This window comes from Osmerus eperlanus, chromosome 24, assembly GCF_963692335.1.
Source record: "Osmerus eperlanus chromosome 24, fOsmEpe2.1, whole genome shotgun sequence".
NCBI classification, from domain to species: Eukaryota; Metazoa; Chordata; class Actinopteri; order Osmeriformes; family Osmeridae; genus Osmerus; species Osmerus eperlanus.
Window position 1 is genome coordinate 1,633,012 of NC_085041.1, and position 16,155 is coordinate 1,649,166.

The following is a 16,155-nucleotide window of genomic DNA, read 5'->3' on the forward strand; positions in this document are numbered from 1 at the left end:
GCCATTTAGCTTGCTAGACTAGTTCGCTAATATTAATAAGCAGGATGATTATCAACATTGGCTGGCTAGCTACATCATTAAGTGTTACTTGTATGTGAGACAGCAGGCAAGCAAGTTAGTAAAGCGATTTTGACAGACCTAAAACAACTTGATGACAATAATACACATGCAGTACTAGTAGTAAAGCGGAGAGACTTTCACTGACCGACTTCACGTTCATGTTAGTGAGAAGTAATATTCAGAATATGGCGAAATATATTTATTTTTCTGCCAGAAAAAAACGGAGGAAAAGTTATGAACCGAAGCCATCTCCGCCGTTTTATAAATGATACCAAGTAGCAGATAGCCAGATATAGATAGATAGATAGCTAGCTAGCTAGCTAGCTACGCCCTTTCGCAGTCCCCAAAGAGATTAGCCAGAAACTTTTCCCAGTCAGAGCTAACTGCGGACAACTTCAAAAGAGAGTGGAAAAGACACCGGAATGCGCCCGTTTTTATACACCCAAATTCATGAGTAGTCTAACAATGCTCATGTTCAAAACGGAGAGTGGAGACAGATATTCTGCGACGTTAGATACAAGTTTAAAGACAGGGTTACCTGAGTCAGAGAGAGACTGGCAGCCATAGTGTTGCTATTCCCACTGCCTCATTCCGCTTTGCGTTGGGCATATAGCGGGGACCGCTTAAACCACGGCACTGGAATTCTTCATACGGACCGGATCGATCTATTCAGCCTCTGCAGTGTGGAGAAAAAAATGTGTTGTGGCTTATGGAAGGGAATGTTGCACGCCAAGAATATAACTTTACAGTTATAAAAATATATATATAAATGCACCTGGTTTAAAGTAAATTAATGGTGTTATTTTATTCGGTTTTTCATTTGGGACCAAATTGCATCCAGCGCTTATGTTTACTGAATCATCAAGATACACATAAAACCTGGGTTATATTTAGTAATTTTGCAGACACTCTTATCCAGAGCTATATACTCTCTAGAGATAAAACTTCCAACTTTGCTTTCACTGCACATATTAACAGATTAATTCACACAGAGGTTCAATACCTACATCCCCTGCTCACATGTTTCATGTCATGCATCCATTGAGTGCAATAAACAGACTTTTGTTGTTGACAATAAACAGCCAGACATTTTCCTTTCTTGATTTTAATTGGACAGTAAACCATGTTAGGACGCATCTTTTCCACACACAAAACAATAACATCCTTTCTCATTCAGTACATTGCAGAGTACAAAACAGATCTTTTAAAAGGACCAGCTTCCTGTGGTGAGTTTGGGGCAGGCCTTCAGGGTACAGCAGTGCAGAAACGATGTCATTTGTGATCAAGGAAGGAGGTTAATTTATCCTGTCAACACAGCAGGACGTCACAACAAACAACATGAGTATATCTACAGCTGGGGTCTTTTCCTCTAAGTATCTTAGATCTCTGTATCCAAAAGTGAGATTGACTGGTGCTTCTAAAACACAGAAAACATGTGGATTTTCAAGAAAGGAGAGATATGTTAGATTATAAAGCACAGTGGAGGCAAGTGAGGTGAAGTCTATTATATGAGGAGTCTGCATATTGGGAGACCGATCGTGACAGGAAAGACCAGAAAAATCTCCTAATTCTTCTGCCACAAACATTAGATATTACATTTGGATAGGCATAGGGAAATAGCAGTAGCCCCATTTTTGTATCGGCAAGGCTTAATGGATTGTGTTTATTTAACATATCAAGAGATACTTAGGTGTCTGGAGGGAAGTGGAGTAGACAACCCTCACATCCAACTGTCACTAAATAAGCAGACACACAAAGAACACAAGATGAGGTACAAGTGAATGAGGAAGATGCTCAGTCAGTAACTTCGCAGTTTGATCAGCGATGACACTTCAGTTTAGTAGCAAAACTGCACCTCTTAACCAAAAACAAATGTGTCCATATTTAATCTGCTTGAGATACCGTTCTCCTGGTCTAGATATCTAAACATTAACAGAATTCCCGTAGTTTGATAATCGCACATGAAAACGGATCAAACTAGTACTGTAGTCTGTAGTCATCGTTCTAGCCCACCTGACTCGTGTAAACCAAAACCGACGCCCCCCCCCACCCCACATAGACAGCTTCACTACATGCTAATGGTCAGCTTCTATCATGAAGGAAAAGTCCAGCCAATCCTGCCTCCATCTTGTTCTACTTGCTCTTAGGAGACACAAAGGCTCCTTCTCAATATGTCCCATCCAACTTGAAGTTTATAACTCATCCTTGAGTTTAGAGTCCGTATCTTCCTCCTCCTCCTCCTCCTCCTCTTCCTGCTCCTCGTCTTCCTCCTCCTCCTCCTCTTCCTCCTCCTCCTTTTCTTCCTCCTCCTCGTCTTCCTCCTTCACCTCCTCCTTTCTGGTCTTCTCATCGTCGTCGCGTTTCTTCCGCTCCTCCTCGTCCTGGCTGTCCTTCATGTTCTTCTCCGAGTCCTGAGAAGGTGTTACGGAGATCAGGTCATGAAAAGGGCATGGAGGAGACTTTGACCTGTGACCCTAGAAGCAGGAAGAGAGTGTGCATGCTCACCTTCGTTGACCCCCAGGTTTCGTTTCCCACCTCCTCCGCCAGCTGAGGGTCGTTGGTGATGAGGAAGTTGTCAAAGATGGTGCCTGACTTCACCTGTCACACGAAAGAACATGAAACAGATTATATTAGCTTAAAAAATAAAATAAAAGTTAATTTCATCGCCAGTGACAAAACCACGTTAGATTTGGCATGAGTTAAGAAGTTTAGAGAATCACCAACAAGAACCGAGACATTACTGGAAAGCTATTGACCAAAGCCTTGAGAGGCCGACGCCGTGAACCAAGCTGGAGCAATGACTCAGGCTTTTGTTTCTCAAAAGCAGAATCCGGTTTATTGTCAAGCAAGTTTACACATAAGAGGAACTTGCTTGGGTAGGTTGGTACATAACAATAAACTTTGTAAGTTGAAAGATAAAGAAAGATTTAAAAGTACTATAAGTAAAAGGAATAAATAGAAAACAAATGTACAATACAAAATTATTCAAATAAAGAATATTATAAAATGTTACTTAAATAAATGAAGAGTTGTACAGTTTGTGCACTGATGTGCAAATATGGTCAATATGAGGTTTAAAGGAGGTGTGTCACGTGCGTTAATGTAACACATTAGACGTGTTTCTGAAGCTTGGCTGGGCCAGGGCCGTGCAGGAGCCAGCCAGCCTACCTGCCACAGGTCCAGGCCGATCACACCGATGCTGTCGTATTTGTAGATCTCTGTGTCCGCTGTGTACTCTGGGTTGTCTATCTCTGGGTGGACCCACTTCCCTTTGAAGGCGGGGTTGTCGATTTGTTTGGGCTTCCACTCTCCCTGGAGAAAAGGGTTAAACACGGATAGTTTTTCACTGTAAGAACGCGTGTATGGAGGGTAGCTATTCACTAGATCAGGCATGACCTAGTGGTTAGTTTGGAGTCAAAATAAGCTTCACTGAGTTCAGATGCTTGGTTCACCACATTCCCAACACTGAGCGCAGAACGGTGATTCTCCAGTGAGGATGAGTGATGGTGCTGCGGAGTGGTGGTCTACCTTGTAGTCGGGGTTGGAGACCATGGGCGGCTCCCACTCCCCATCCATCTCCTCGTCCCAGTCCTCCGGCTTCTTGGCATCAGGGTCCGGGATGTTCTCAGCCTTGTCCCAGTCCTGCAGAGGGAACATACACACACACACGTTTACCAATGACAGTTTCTGTATCATCTATGGAGCAGACATGATGTCTAAAAGCTAAAAGAGCACACTTTTGCTATTAACTATTCCTTTTAGATTTATAGTTAGGTGCAATCCATTATAGCAGTGACTAAAATGCAGTATTTGAAGATGCTGACACCGAAGAACAAACACTGGGAGATGCTGAGTGGGGAGAGAAGCACAGAAAGCGCCTGGATCCAAACCCACCTCTGGCTTTGTGTCCTCGGGGTCGTCGATCCTCTCCTTGTCGTCCCAGTCTGAAGGCTTGGTGGCCTCTGGGTCCTTGATCTTCTTCTGGGGCAGGAGGTCCCAGTCCTCCTCCAGAGAACCAGACTCCACCTTCTTGTTGTCGATCTTCACCTCGTACGTGTTGTCAGGGTTCACCACCAACGTGTACAGGTGAGTGTACTCATCGTCCTGGAGCGCAAGGGACAGAGAGACGACAAACATGTGAGATAGCACGCGCGAGAGAGAGACAGAGAGAGAGGACAGTGAGAGAAAGAGAAACAATATCAGGAAAGCTGTCCACAAGTGTGGTAACCTACAAGATGGAACTGATAATATACCAGGGGAAATTCACAACAAACACGTATGTTCTGCACCATTTAACTTTGCTGAATTTCCTCACGTGTGAAAAACAAAAGGGACAGTGTGAATTGTTGAGACTAAAGGGATTTCTACTGTTTGCTATAAACACACTGAACTGATGACAGTGAATAAAGAGCCTGTGCGTTGTCAAGGGTTAAAGCAGACCTTTGCCTGCGCTCACCTTGCACCTGATGTCTTTGTTAATCAGGTGGTTCTTGCCTTTGTAGTTAAAGATCACGTGAACCTTCTTAGTGCCCGGACCACAGATGTCAGGACCTGGGGTAGACAGACAGGCAGGCAGACAGGCAGAGGGAGAGAGAGGAATTCAATCTCAGAAGGCACAAAAAAATGTGAGGTGAAGCATCAATACAACTAGACATCACAACAACTATTAGACAAGATTTGCATCTATACATCAGTCGCTATTACATAGTACATACATGTATATATTGCTATACACAAACGTTGCCCAACCCTGTTCCTGGAGCTATTGTCCTGTCATTTCAACCCTAGTCAAACACACCTGATTCTAATAAACTGACTGGTTGATAAGATAAAATCACTTGGGTAGGAGTGAACCCCTCCAGGAGTGCAGCTCTCCAGAAGCAGGCTTGGGCAGTCCTGCTCTACACCATGTAAAGAATGTCACATCTCTCCATTCTTTTCATCAAACCTTTCAAGGTCATCAAGGTGTGCTACAGTCAACTTTAAAAAGACTTCAGACTCTGATATTTACCACCGTCAGGACTTTTTTGCGACGTTGTCCCGTGCCCTAGCGTGCCCTAGCGACAAAAAAAATAATCTAGCGATTTGCTACAAATCTAGGGACTTTCCGCTACTTTGACAATCTCCGTTTTTGTTGTTCAGCATCAGAAAAATAACCTGTAACTGATTTGTGAATGACGTTACGTTTTCTTAAGTGTTGTAGCGTTCCCATTGTTTATAGAAGTAGGCTATGTTACATCTGTAATCGAATTTAGTAGGCCTATATCTACAGATCTAAAGTTTGACGCAATACATGACGTCATTACATAATCTGGCGATTTTTTGCGATTTTTCAGAGAGCCAATAGCGATATTCTGGTGAGATTTTTTGGGGGGCAACACTGACTAGGAAATGTGGCGGGCACTTACCGAACATAATGTTGTAGGTGGAGTCCCCATGCATGTCCTCCTGGTCCAGCTCACCGGGGAACAGCTTGATGTATCCGCCCCCACAGTCAATGCTCTGCTCGTGTTTGACAGTGAACTGGATGACCAGGGGCTGGTCCTTGTTGCTGAAGGTGTCAAAGCGGGCGGAGGAGGAGTAGAATCGGGCGTCCTGGCTGGTCTGGAGTCCTGACAAGGGGATGACAAGGTTAAGGTGTCATCACCAGACCCAAGCCTGCTTCTACATCTCCACCCGTCTCCCCGAGAGATAATCATACGCTTTGACGATCACTGACTTTCACTCACCTTTATCTTTATCTGCATCGCCATAAAACTTCCCGGCGCTCAGGAGAAAGTTCCCGTAGTCCGACTTGTGTTTGGATTCCAACCAGCGGCTCTTCCAGGCATCTGACCACAGATCAATAAATCAAAATACAGAAGGAGATGTCTTGCTTACAAGTAAATATTCTGTCAATCAGCTGAGTGCATCCAGAAGACTGGATGTATGGGCCTTTAGTGGGGTGTGGGTTGGGGGGAGGATGACGGTTAAGGCTGAGAGCATGAAGGGAAAGGAGGTGGTTTGAGGGGGTATGTAGTAAATTGTGCTAGCACTACACGTTCAAAGATCGATCCCTATAGTCGGATACATGCTTGCAAACTACTAAATTGCCATCAGATTTGGATGACGTCTGGACCATGCTTTGCTATACATGCATGCTAGCAAAAAGCTAGCTCTAGCAATGTGATCAAGTGATAAGCTAAATAATATAAAGTATCTATGTATTCAGAACGAACAATTAGACTTCCATCCAATCTAACATGTGACTTTTGTAGATCACTTACCCCCATCTTCAAATTGTTCACGAAAATATACAGTAGATTCAGCAAGTATTGAGGCGACCGATGCGGCGACCAAAAGCATCGAGAGGGAGGTCATTGTTGCCAGAAAAACAGGCACCCTCGCTGAAAAACGAAGGTTAACAAACTAAGAATTGTTTTTGTATATAAATATGGAGAAAAAAATCTCAATGAACTGCAACTACCGGAACAGCAAACAAAAGCAGATACTCTCTAAATCTGACCTCAAATGATAAGGAATCAAACGCCGCTATGTGCTGTAGGAACTCTCCTCTCGCTTCCGAACAGATGGCTGTTTTTCATTGGACAGTAGGTCTAGCAGGGAAAGTGCGTTCGGCCAGCCAATTGCAAAGGCCGAAAATAGAAGGAACAACTAGTTCAGACCAATAAGAGCAGACCACGCGTTACTTGGTGCACGCCTCGGCTCCGTGCAGCGTCTTGTAACTGAATTGATGTATTTCCAATCTATTTTTCAAAAGTAAACGTTACATTCACTGGGTGAATCTGACTAAAAGTGCGATTAACTTCGAGTGTATGAAACCAACTGGCTGCCAGACTGAGAATAATTTAAATTTTCTTCCCCCAAAATCCAGTTTACGTGTAGGCCTATGGCACGTTTAAAGCCACTGTTCGAAACACAAACGTATAATCAATGAATATGCATTACATTATACATACATTGAACATAACTGAAGCAGTGTTGTGAGTGCTGTGGAATTCACACATTGATAAATACCACACTGTGCCACATTGAATGATAATAAACGAGTGTAATTGAAACATATAGTGGATTTGAAGGGGATAGCATAGCACATTATGACACAGATATCCAAAGTTAGTCGTTAGCTTGACCAACCAATGCAATGGTCAAAACATTTGGAAATGTAGGATTAACAGACGTAACATCCTCCAGTACAAATAAATTATAATTTACACTAAGATATACAACAATTTAAATTCACATTAATTTATGAGATAAGCCTTTAAAAAGTGGTTAAAATGTTCACATTTTTCTCAAGAAGCTTCCCATCAGTTCAAAATCCTCTTTTAGTACTTAGAGTTATTGCATATCTCATACCACATTTCATCCAAGTCAGATTAAGTTTCACAATAACATAAAAAGCCCTATTTTTAGTTTAAAGTATTTTTAGCTTCAAACTCAGTCCAAGAAAATAAAGTGCCAAAACAACGTGAAATATCCTGCAAGCTACTGTACACTGGAACAACAGTTGACTTAAAACAAAAAACAAAGCACCTAATGAATGAAAGAGAAGACTTTGTTGGGATGTCAAATCAATGGTGGATTTGACTCCATTCTCCTGGTTTCCTACTGACCATGGGCTTCACAGGTGAGTCCGTGTCCAGGCACCAGGTGCTGGTAGTGGGTGTCAGGTGGGGAGAGATGGCCACACACACACCACACTGCCATGTTCTCCTTCGGTACAGAAGTACTGTGTCTCTAGCATACACACACAGCTAGCTTCTTGCATCTGACTTTTTTTTATTTTTTTTTATTGCTGGTTTGTCCAGGGTCCAGGCCGAGAGGCAAAACCTGCCCCCATTGCCAGACCAATCCTCCGCTTCCCAAACCAGTCCCCCCTCCCCTGCCCCAAACTCCACTATGGGAGAAAGAAGTTGATCCTTTGGGGGATGGACTTGCAGCCCTGGGCAGAGAACAGCCTCTCCTCCTTGGGCACGTAGAGCATGGCCTTGGCCACCTCATCCAGGGTGCCCTCGTCAGGCTCTAAGCCCCTGGCGGCGTAGGCATCCTGGGCACACAGCTTGACGTGGCGGTACTCCAGAGGCAGGAAGGGGACGAAGAAGTCAATGAGGTGACCGGACATCAGCTCGCTCTGGGCAAAGCCCCCTGGGTAAAAGAAAAGTCCAATGTTTATTTAGCATGTTTAAAAAGGGACAGGGGGGTCAGATGGCTGAGTGGTTAGGGAATCAGGCTATTAATCAGAAGGTTGCCGGTTCGATTCCAGGCCGTGCAAAATGATTGTGTCCTTGGGCAAGGCACTTCACCCTACTTGCCTCGGGGGAATGTCCCTGTACTTACTGTAAGTCGCTCTGGATAAGAGCGTCTGCTAAATGACTAAATGTAAATGTAAAAACTGCCATGGTTGACGAAAGTGCTGTGCCGTACATAAAACACAACAACAACAATGTTTTTTATAAGAAGGAATCCTATTTACAAAGCAAACTCCTCCCTGCCTTGTGAAACCACAGACCAAGTAGATGTATTCATTCTGCAGACTCTAGTGGGGTCAAAACACAAAACAAACCGTATTGATTTTAAAACCAGCGCAGTCACCTTGTGACTCCATGGCTTCGTCTCGTAGACGGTGCTCCATGTCCTCCATCCCGATGTCCTCCCGGTTCTGACCAGAATGCCAGAAGTCCAACGCCACATCGTTGATGGTCGATCCACCGATATTACTGCAGACAAGAAACAACATCACAGTCGGTGGGAATCATCACCCTAAACCTAAACATGCCTTGGATCTCAGTTGATGTCTTACGTCAGTCTTACATGGAAAAGGAAGGAGAGAAAATAGGAGGACAGAGATGGACGTCGAGAGAAATGGGAAGTTGTGTCTTACCTGAGGAACAGGAAGATAGCCCTGCGGTAGCTGACTCCGTCCACGTTGTCATAGTGATCCATGTAAGGCTTGATGGCATCTATCAGGCCTGGGTGAAGTTTCTCTGCCTCGTCGAAGATGAACAGCGTCTGTGGACAACGCAGCACCATATCTCTAATAGCCTCTCTCAGCTGGCCCTGTATGAGAGGGGTGGGAGGACTTTAGTTCAAAACATGCACAGTGTACATGAAAAGTAATTTATTGAAATTAAACACTGACCACACACATTAACGCTGACCATTATTCGATCTTTTATCTGTTTGCTATCAACCCACAAGAGCCCAATCAGATTGTAAAATCGAGTTTATGGCGTCAGTATGACTTTGTAACACTGCGATTATCCCATAAAAGATTTGAGCACGGGAAGAAATGGTCACAAGTCTGCAGGAAGCAGTCGCAAAAAAATGGGTGTCAATTAGGGGTGGGGGAAAAATAGATTTACATTTGAATCGTTTTTTGTAATGTTAATATTATTTTTATATATATTTAAAATCGAGAGGTACCAAACGATTCCCACCCCCAGTGTCAATGCTTGGGCAATATAAATAAAATCTGAGTCTGTGTGTGCATCCAAGTCCAGATCCTATGTCGTCCTCGTGCCAGCTGGCTTGAGCCTCACCTTGTACGTCTCCACCAGTCTGGCGTGTGGAAAGTGGAAGGGGGCGATAAACAAACGCACACATTCGCTCTTCACCCCATCGCGGTACAGGTTGTCAGCTATTATCCTGGCCACAAAGTTCTTCCCTGTACCGGACCAGCCATGGAAGGAGAGGGTCAGGGGCTTGTTAGACTCTGGGTTGTTGATGAAGCCCTGGACAGCCTTCAGGACAACGGACTGAGCCAGGTGCTGCCCATGCAGCTTCTGCTGCATGTCCTGAGCCAGACCTGGACACAGAAGGAACGAACATCGGGTCTTAACAGTGCTGTTGGGGAACAGGTCAAAGTCAAACCCGTCCAGCCTGGGCCCTGTGTTGACGAGAACACGGTGTTGCAGGCCAGCAAACACAAGCAGGACTCATACCTGTGATGTTGTTAGTTATCCGACAGTCCCCCGACTCGCAGCACTGTCCCAGACTGCAGTACCACTCTGACAGCAGGCTGATATAGTACTGGGGAACCCCAGACCACAGGTCTCGTGTCGGAACTGCACCGACAGAGAAGACACATTGCCATGTCATTACCCAGCAAGCACAACCCAATATCCAGATAGACTGACCATCGTATATAGGAAATTTCTTTGTAACGAGATGTCCACAACAAAAGACCATGCCTGGTGCGAATAACTATTAATCAGGAATTTCTACAAAATACAGTTAGTCCCACTACTTAAACGAAAAATTGTTACATACCTTGTTGGGTCGTATCATCTTGATTAGGTTGACACTCACCCTCCCATATATTACAATAAATATAATTAAAATAGTACGTCGAAACGTTTGATATCTTATCAAATTGAAAGAGGTCTGCCTTTGCAGAAACAACCCAAACGAAAGGTAATAACGAAAACATCAACATTAGAGATGCTGTTAATATAACGGTTGTCGAAAAAAAAGAAATAGTGGCAGCTGTCTAATACTCTGCCCATTTAAGTCTAGGTACCGGCCGACACATCTGCCCAAAAATTATACATTTGAGCTTCCATTACAGGAAGTTCTACCTCGTCTGCCGGCGTCACATCCTGAACAGCGCAAGAACTGCAGTTATCGAGGGATGCCACTAATCCATGATACGTTTATGAAAATATTTACGAACGAAATTTTCCAAAGAATAGTGATGGCACTAGCAACGGTTTATTCTACAATTAGTCACATTTTCGTAGTCTTGCACCCTGAAAATTGCTTCATATATCATTTTAACTTAAACACGGCAAAGGAGAAAAGTCGATCAACCTTGTTGCTAGGTAACCAAAAACTACAAGTTTGAAAGCTAGACTGCATAGAAGTTTACAATAAGATTGTATCATAGTAACCACGGCTACATCCTCATGAAAATGCACCTTTGTAACTATGGAAGCAAGTCAAGTTGCTTAGGGATATAACACCATTAGCCAAACCCAGACAAGACAATTTAGGAAAATCTTTATTAGTAGCTTTAACAAAGAATTACACGTGGTATGTGGCTACAAGCACAGATTAGCAGTGCTCTTGGTAGAGCAGCATGGATGACAACTAACATTTCAGTGGACAACTCTGCATGTGTTCAGTTCACTGGCATCATCACTGGAGTGACATGTGCCACAAACTGATGCCTTCAGACGCGTTTCAAACTCTTGACTCAAGTTGCCTGGAAATGTATGATGCCATCAGCGTCGTTCCTATAGCGACATCTCACCTACAAGAGAATCAACGTTAAAAGCCTAACATGGAACAACATCTCACGGTTGCAGAACTGGCACAACCTCAGAAATATATGGAACGGTTAAGAGTATAATCAGAAGAATTCATTTGGCAGAATCTTTTCATCACCGGTCATTAAGGGACCAAGAGGGCCGGTCCATACATGAAACCTTTGTCCCCTCACACTAGGATCTGTGGGGAAGAACTTGCCTCGTCATCCATTAGTGACTAGACCATGTTGTTTTCAGAGGGACAAGGTTTCTGGATGTCACCATGGCACTGCTGGACCTTGGATTGGATCAACAACCACCTGAGAATGGATGAACATGTCAGAATTAGTTACCAACAGGCTTAAATTGGGAAGTGCTTAAAAAAAAAAAGGGGTACTCAGTAAATTAACTGTCCACAATTTTTATTCAGGTCAGACATTTGTAAAACATCACTGAACCCAATCGAATCAGCCTGTTTGGCATTTGCAACATTCTCACCTTGTTACTCTGGATCAAACCCCTCATCCTTCCAGACCAAACGCAGGGCCTTTCCTACTAATTACAAAAATAAACAGTGTCAGAGCAAGGACTGTAAAGCTAACAGGTGAACAATTCACTCCTGACCACATCAGTTAGAGCTAATTAACAAGACTCCACGGGTTCGTCAGTGTTTACTTCTCATCACATGGGCCAGAGGGGAGGGGGAGACCAGAAACTAAACGCATCACCGCATCTCTCTAGACTCAACCATGCACACGACAAGGACTCCCCCACACTGAGGGAACACAAGGCATCCCAGACCCAACACCTCTGGTCTCAGAGTTAAGGTCTGAGATCCACACCCGTCTAGACGGTCAGGGAACTCACCAGACAAGTCGCCGCCTCCCACGCTTCTGAAAGCAGAGAAATTAAATTACCCAAGTGATACGGAAGAGACTGCCCCTTCATGTAGGGACTACAATCTTGATCAGAATGTTTTGCATCCTCAAAGAGATCAGCGACCTGATTCAATAGCATCACGTCAAGACTTTATAAAACATTTTAAGTCCATGTAGTTCCTTCTAGAATGTGTCGTACCTCAAGCTTCTCAGGAGGCACAGCGGAGGACCAGGCTCAGAAGACCATGTCTGTCGCTTGTATGAAAGAGGATCATGACAGGCAGGATGAGTTGGTTTCAAATACAACATCTTAAATTGAGTATTGTCACATTGTGTCAGCTGAACTGGCCATCACCATCAAGCACTCCTCAAAGCTTGGACATTCACCTTTTCAAGTCAGCAGTAAAGTCAGCCTTGAGGTTGTTTCATCTGGCGTTGACAGAAAAAGGATGTTAGAACCTTTATTCTCGTAAGCAGAAGGTCTGACATCTCAAAGCGGATGCGTCAGATAGGAGCGAAAGACAAATGCTGTTTGTTCTTCATGGTGTATCTGCTGAACTATGCTGTCATCACTGCATCTGGTCTTTAGGTAAGAGCACCAAGCCTGAGACAAGGTCCTTACCACAGGGTGCCTTCCCAGGTGAGGTTCCATCTGTGGAAGAGAAGGCAGTCATTAGTTTAGGTTCAGGAAGGAACAGGAGAAGAGAGTTCTCATCCGCACTGAATCAGGAAAACAAAACTCCTCATCCTTTTTCAGAGAGATTCCCATTGTATATAAACAATCATCATTAACAGTGCGCAATGGAAATGCAGTCTGGTCTATCAGGGACTCACCTGCATGTGGGCCAAGATGGAACATGCTGTCAGATCGCTGCATCTGCAAGGAGGACAGAAGGGGATTTAGCCAAGAAATGGACTTAGTCAGTTGGAAGACAACTAGAATGTTGTGCCTCAGAGAAATGCAATTGGTGGTTGCAGATTTCGTCATCCGAAAACGTCAAGAGTAGCAAATAGTGTCATCACTACAGCACAGGAGTGGCATCCCAACGCCTAGACAATGTAGGCATAATTTGAAATCACAAGGTAGACTACATTGGGTCTAAGTGTTAAGCATTGGGAAAACTTTTCTCTAAATACCTTAGTATTCTGCATCTTCATCCTGGAGAAACACTTTGCCTTCATACACCTGAAAAGAATTAAAAGTATTTTAGATCTGCCACATGTTCAAGAGACTAGTCAGGTGGATGTGATAAAGCTTCAGTGTAATCAATTCTCAGAAATCACTCCTGTCCACTACTCTTAAATAATCATCCAAAGCTCTCACTTGTGATTTAATACGTTTACACAATTAAGCACATTTACAGTACCTGGTGAGACGGTTGACCTCGCAGCGTCAAAATGCAGTTTCAAGTATACCTGCAAAAGACGTCACATTAATTTAACTTTCAGGTGGTAAGTACTGTAAGCAGCAATACAACGTTTGTCCCACGCAATGTCAGAATGGTTGGCGTTTCTTCATTTTAATCAGATGTCCCTACCAACATTTATTTCATCACGTGTGCGTGGGGCAGGCCCTTTACCCTTTGCTAGCAGGCATTCATCTTATTACATCCCATTAAGATAACATGCCAAAAGACCAAGAGGCAAGATAAACCCGTTAAATACCGACAGTAAACTAGTTTAAAATTGTTTGCTGATCAGACACATTTGAGTCTAAAAGCATGGGCCCCTTTCACAACACGTGGAAGGGGCCTGCTAGCTACTGTAGCTAACCTAGCTAAAATGCACAGCTATTTAGTCAATCGCACACTTTCAGAAGTATTTATCCCAACTACAGTTGATTGCTAAACAAAGTCAACAGAATACATTTTCAGAATGGTTCTATAGTACACACTTTCAGAAAACAACTTGGCTAGCTCAAATACGAAAAGTTGTCAACTAGCCGTACCTCAAGAAGTTCCACAGGATTGAGACCGATGGAAGACGATGACGCTGGTTTTATAAAGCTGTCCTCGCAATGGCAGCTGGGAACAAAAATCGTATCTTTGAGGCTGATCCGAGACTCAGTATGCATAGACCGGATTGGCGGAGACAACTTGTGGCCACACCCTTCCTTGTCCGTTACCCAATGGAATAAAGGCCCTCATAGAAAGCGATTACAGTGCTGCATGTTTCTAATGAGTCAGGAATTAACGCAAATGTAAAAACTATATATATATTCTACTGGTTTATCATATACTATAACGGAAAATAAAATACAAAAAATGATACTCTATTGTAAACAACGAACATTACAATACAGGCCGGCAGTTGGGGCAATGTTCGGTGGTAAGGTGGGTTTGCCCCCTCATCTTTTCTGTGTGGAGTTTGCATGTTGTTCTTCAATAGTCATCGTGAACGTAAATACCGCAACTTTCAGACCACTGTGGTAAACTCATGATTTAATATTATGCATCAATAAACATGGAGATTTGATACAATCAATGGTTATGATTCAAAGAAATAAAAAATAATTTTTTGTTTTGATTGCTCTGTTATGAAGCGATACTGAGTGATACTGAAATGTATGGCAAGGCCTCAATTCAATATTAATTTACAAAGACAACATGGAAAATAAATGGCTTTTGTGTTTGTAATCTCAGCAATGTCTCCGTATTTCAGAACATGTTTACTTGAGACATAGAATGCGGAATTCAACTGTTACAATTCTGTTTATAGTGAACATGACATTTTTATCAGAGGCAATCATTGTGTGCATTTATTCGCCAGGAATATGCAATTTTATCAGTACAAAGGGGTTCTCTAACCCCCCCCCCCCCATTACATCATCATGGTCCTGCCCAAACAAAACCAATGTATGTTTATCTATTTTACGTAATCTTGCATATTACTGATAAAAGGATTTCCGGAAAAAGGAGAAAATTACTATATCTGACATAGTTTGACCCCAACAAACATAATAGGAGGTCAATCTTTCACATTCTCCATCCACTACTACATCTCATTTTGGTTCATACACTCAAAATGAAAACAAAAATTATATTTCAGGAACTATTCGCAAACAGTTTATTTAGAATAGAGGATGTTGCCGGGCAAATGAGAAGTCAAGAGAGAAACGTTTCCGAAGGCAGACATAGTAGGTTTGACCAGCGTACTGTGTTATTCCTACTGAATGACACCACTGGAGCAAAGCGAACCAGCACACAGCACATTGGACCATCCTGGACTCCTGTAGCAGCATCCTATTTATCAAGCCCCCTTTAACGCTCCTTTGCTTTGTGACCCAACGATCGTGAGAAAGAACAAATAAACAATTGTTCTGTTCAAACACGCCACAGCAGAGGAGGGTGTTCGACAAAATGGAGCCCCCTCACCACACCCTGGACCACGCCCCCCCTCACCACACCCTGGACCACGCCCCCCCCACCACACCCTGGACCACGCCCCCCTCACCACACCCTGGACCCCCCACCCTGGATCCGCTCCATCCCAGGATCCCTCCCCTTTACTCGTGTCCGCTTCCTTCCTCTCCCTGGTGAGGAGAGAGGACCACAGGGCGCACAAGGGAAGGAAGGAACGTTCTAGAATGGAACGGTGGAATGCAGCCTTTTTCTTCTGGTCCTTCATCTCTCACACACACACACACACACACACACAGACACACACAGACACACACACACACACACACAGACACACACACACACACACAGACACACACAGACACACACAGACACACACAGACACACACAGACACACACAGACACACACAAAGTTGGCGGGGTAACTTATAGTAGGGTGACGGGGAAACAGAACGTCACAGGGAGATCGAATCATTCCTGACGCCATCAATTAGAGTTCACTCTCCCAAATGTCAAAGCTATTGCCTGAAAAGAAACGGGAGCTAGGAAGGAAAATAAAAAGGAGAATATATCTATATATATATTCATCATCATATGTTATCTATATAT

At 43.6% G+C, this 16,155-nt stretch overlaps 3 protein-coding genes, 2 long non-coding RNA genes and 6 other non-coding genes across 13 annotated transcripts in view; 1 reads left to right on the forward strand and 10 right to left on the reverse strand.

Moving 5' to 3' along the window:
- The window catches only part of eps15 (epidermal growth factor receptor pathway substrate 15), a 22,784-nt gene extending 22,109 nt beyond the window's left edge, over positions 1-675 (reverse strand). The window contains exon 1 of the mRNA XM_062450715.1: positions 599-675. Within this exon, the coding sequence (XP_062306699.1) occupies positions 599-625 (27 nt within the window). The 5' untranslated portion in view covers positions 626-675. The remainder of the gene's footprint in view (positions 1-598) is intronic.
- The window catches only part of LOC134011319 (uncharacterized), a 177,369-nt gene that overhangs the window by 152,803 nt on the left and 8,411 nt on the right, over positions 1-16,155 (forward strand). The gene's annotated exons all lie outside the window — the stretch shown is intronic.
- On the reverse strand, positions 1,135-6,670 carry calr (calreticulin). The gene is made up of 10 exons (XM_062450501.1): positions 6,566-6,670; positions 6,327-6,446; positions 5,790-5,891; positions 5,469-5,672; positions 4,517-4,611; positions 3,955-4,164; positions 3,589-3,702; positions 3,229-3,372; positions 2,566-2,658; positions 1,135-2,471 (listed from the first exon to the last, which is right to left on the reverse strand). The coding sequence occupies exons 2-10, from the start codon at positions 6,418-6,420 to the stop codon at positions 2,253-2,255; spliced, it is 1,275 nt and encodes a 424-aa protein (XP_062306485.1). The 5' UTR covers positions 6,421-6,446; positions 6,566-6,670; the 3' UTR covers positions 1,135-2,252.
- tor3a (torsin family 3, member A) lies at positions 7,097-10,634 on the reverse strand. The gene is made up of 6 exons (XM_062450943.1): positions 10,333-10,634; positions 10,005-10,127; positions 9,603-9,868; positions 8,945-9,120; positions 8,656-8,780; positions 7,097-8,208 (listed from the first exon to the last, which is right to left on the reverse strand). Exons 1-6 carry the CDS (start codon positions 10,496-10,498, stop codon positions 7,961-7,963), a joined length of 1,104 nt encoding a protein of 367 aa, XP_062306927.1. The 5' UTR covers positions 10,499-10,634; the 3' UTR covers positions 7,097-7,960.
- On the reverse strand, positions 11,053-15,564 carry LOC134011219 (uncharacterized). 3 transcript variants are annotated; one of them, XR_009928396.1, is made up of 11 exons: positions 14,136-15,564; positions 13,555-13,603; positions 13,325-13,373; positions 13,022-13,064; positions 12,810-12,839; positions 12,575-12,616; positions 12,387-12,442; positions 12,177-12,202; positions 11,808-11,861; positions 11,449-11,629; positions 11,053-11,314 (listed from the first exon to the last, which is right to left on the reverse strand). It is a non-coding gene; the product is annotated as an uncharacterized LOC134011219 (long non-coding RNA). The 3 variants fall into 3 exon arrangements; XR_009928395.1 differs by having other exon boundaries at positions 11,808-11,864; XR_009928394.1 differs by lacking the exons at positions 11,053-11,314; positions 11,449-11,629 and having other exon boundaries at positions 11,636-11,861; positions 14,136-14,348.
- LOC134011432 (small nucleolar RNA SNORD47) lies at positions 11,379-11,453 on the reverse strand. The gene has a single exon (XR_009928440.1). It is a non-coding gene; the product is annotated as a small nucleolar RNA SNORD47 (small nucleolar RNA).
- LOC134011437 (small nucleolar RNA SNORD78) lies at positions 11,704-11,767 on the reverse strand. The gene has a single exon (XR_009928444.1). It is a non-coding gene; the product is annotated as a small nucleolar RNA SNORD78 (small nucleolar RNA).
- Positions 12,684-12,768, reverse strand: LOC134011434 (small nucleolar RNA snR60/Z15/Z230/Z193/J17). Its single transcript, XR_009928442.1, has one exon. It is a non-coding gene; the product is annotated as a small nucleolar RNA snR60/Z15/Z230/Z193/J17 (small nucleolar RNA).
- LOC134011428 (small nucleolar RNA SNORD79) lies at positions 12,906-12,984 on the reverse strand. The gene has a single exon (XR_009928436.1). It is a non-coding gene; the product is annotated as a small nucleolar RNA SNORD79 (small nucleolar RNA).
- On the reverse strand, positions 13,441-13,506 carry LOC134011438 (small nucleolar RNA SNORD75). The gene has a single exon (XR_009928445.1). It is a non-coding gene; the product is annotated as a small nucleolar RNA SNORD75 (small nucleolar RNA).
- Positions 13,674-13,752, reverse strand: LOC134011433 (small nucleolar RNA SNORD74). Its single transcript, XR_009928441.1, has one exon. It is a non-coding gene; the product is annotated as a small nucleolar RNA SNORD74 (small nucleolar RNA).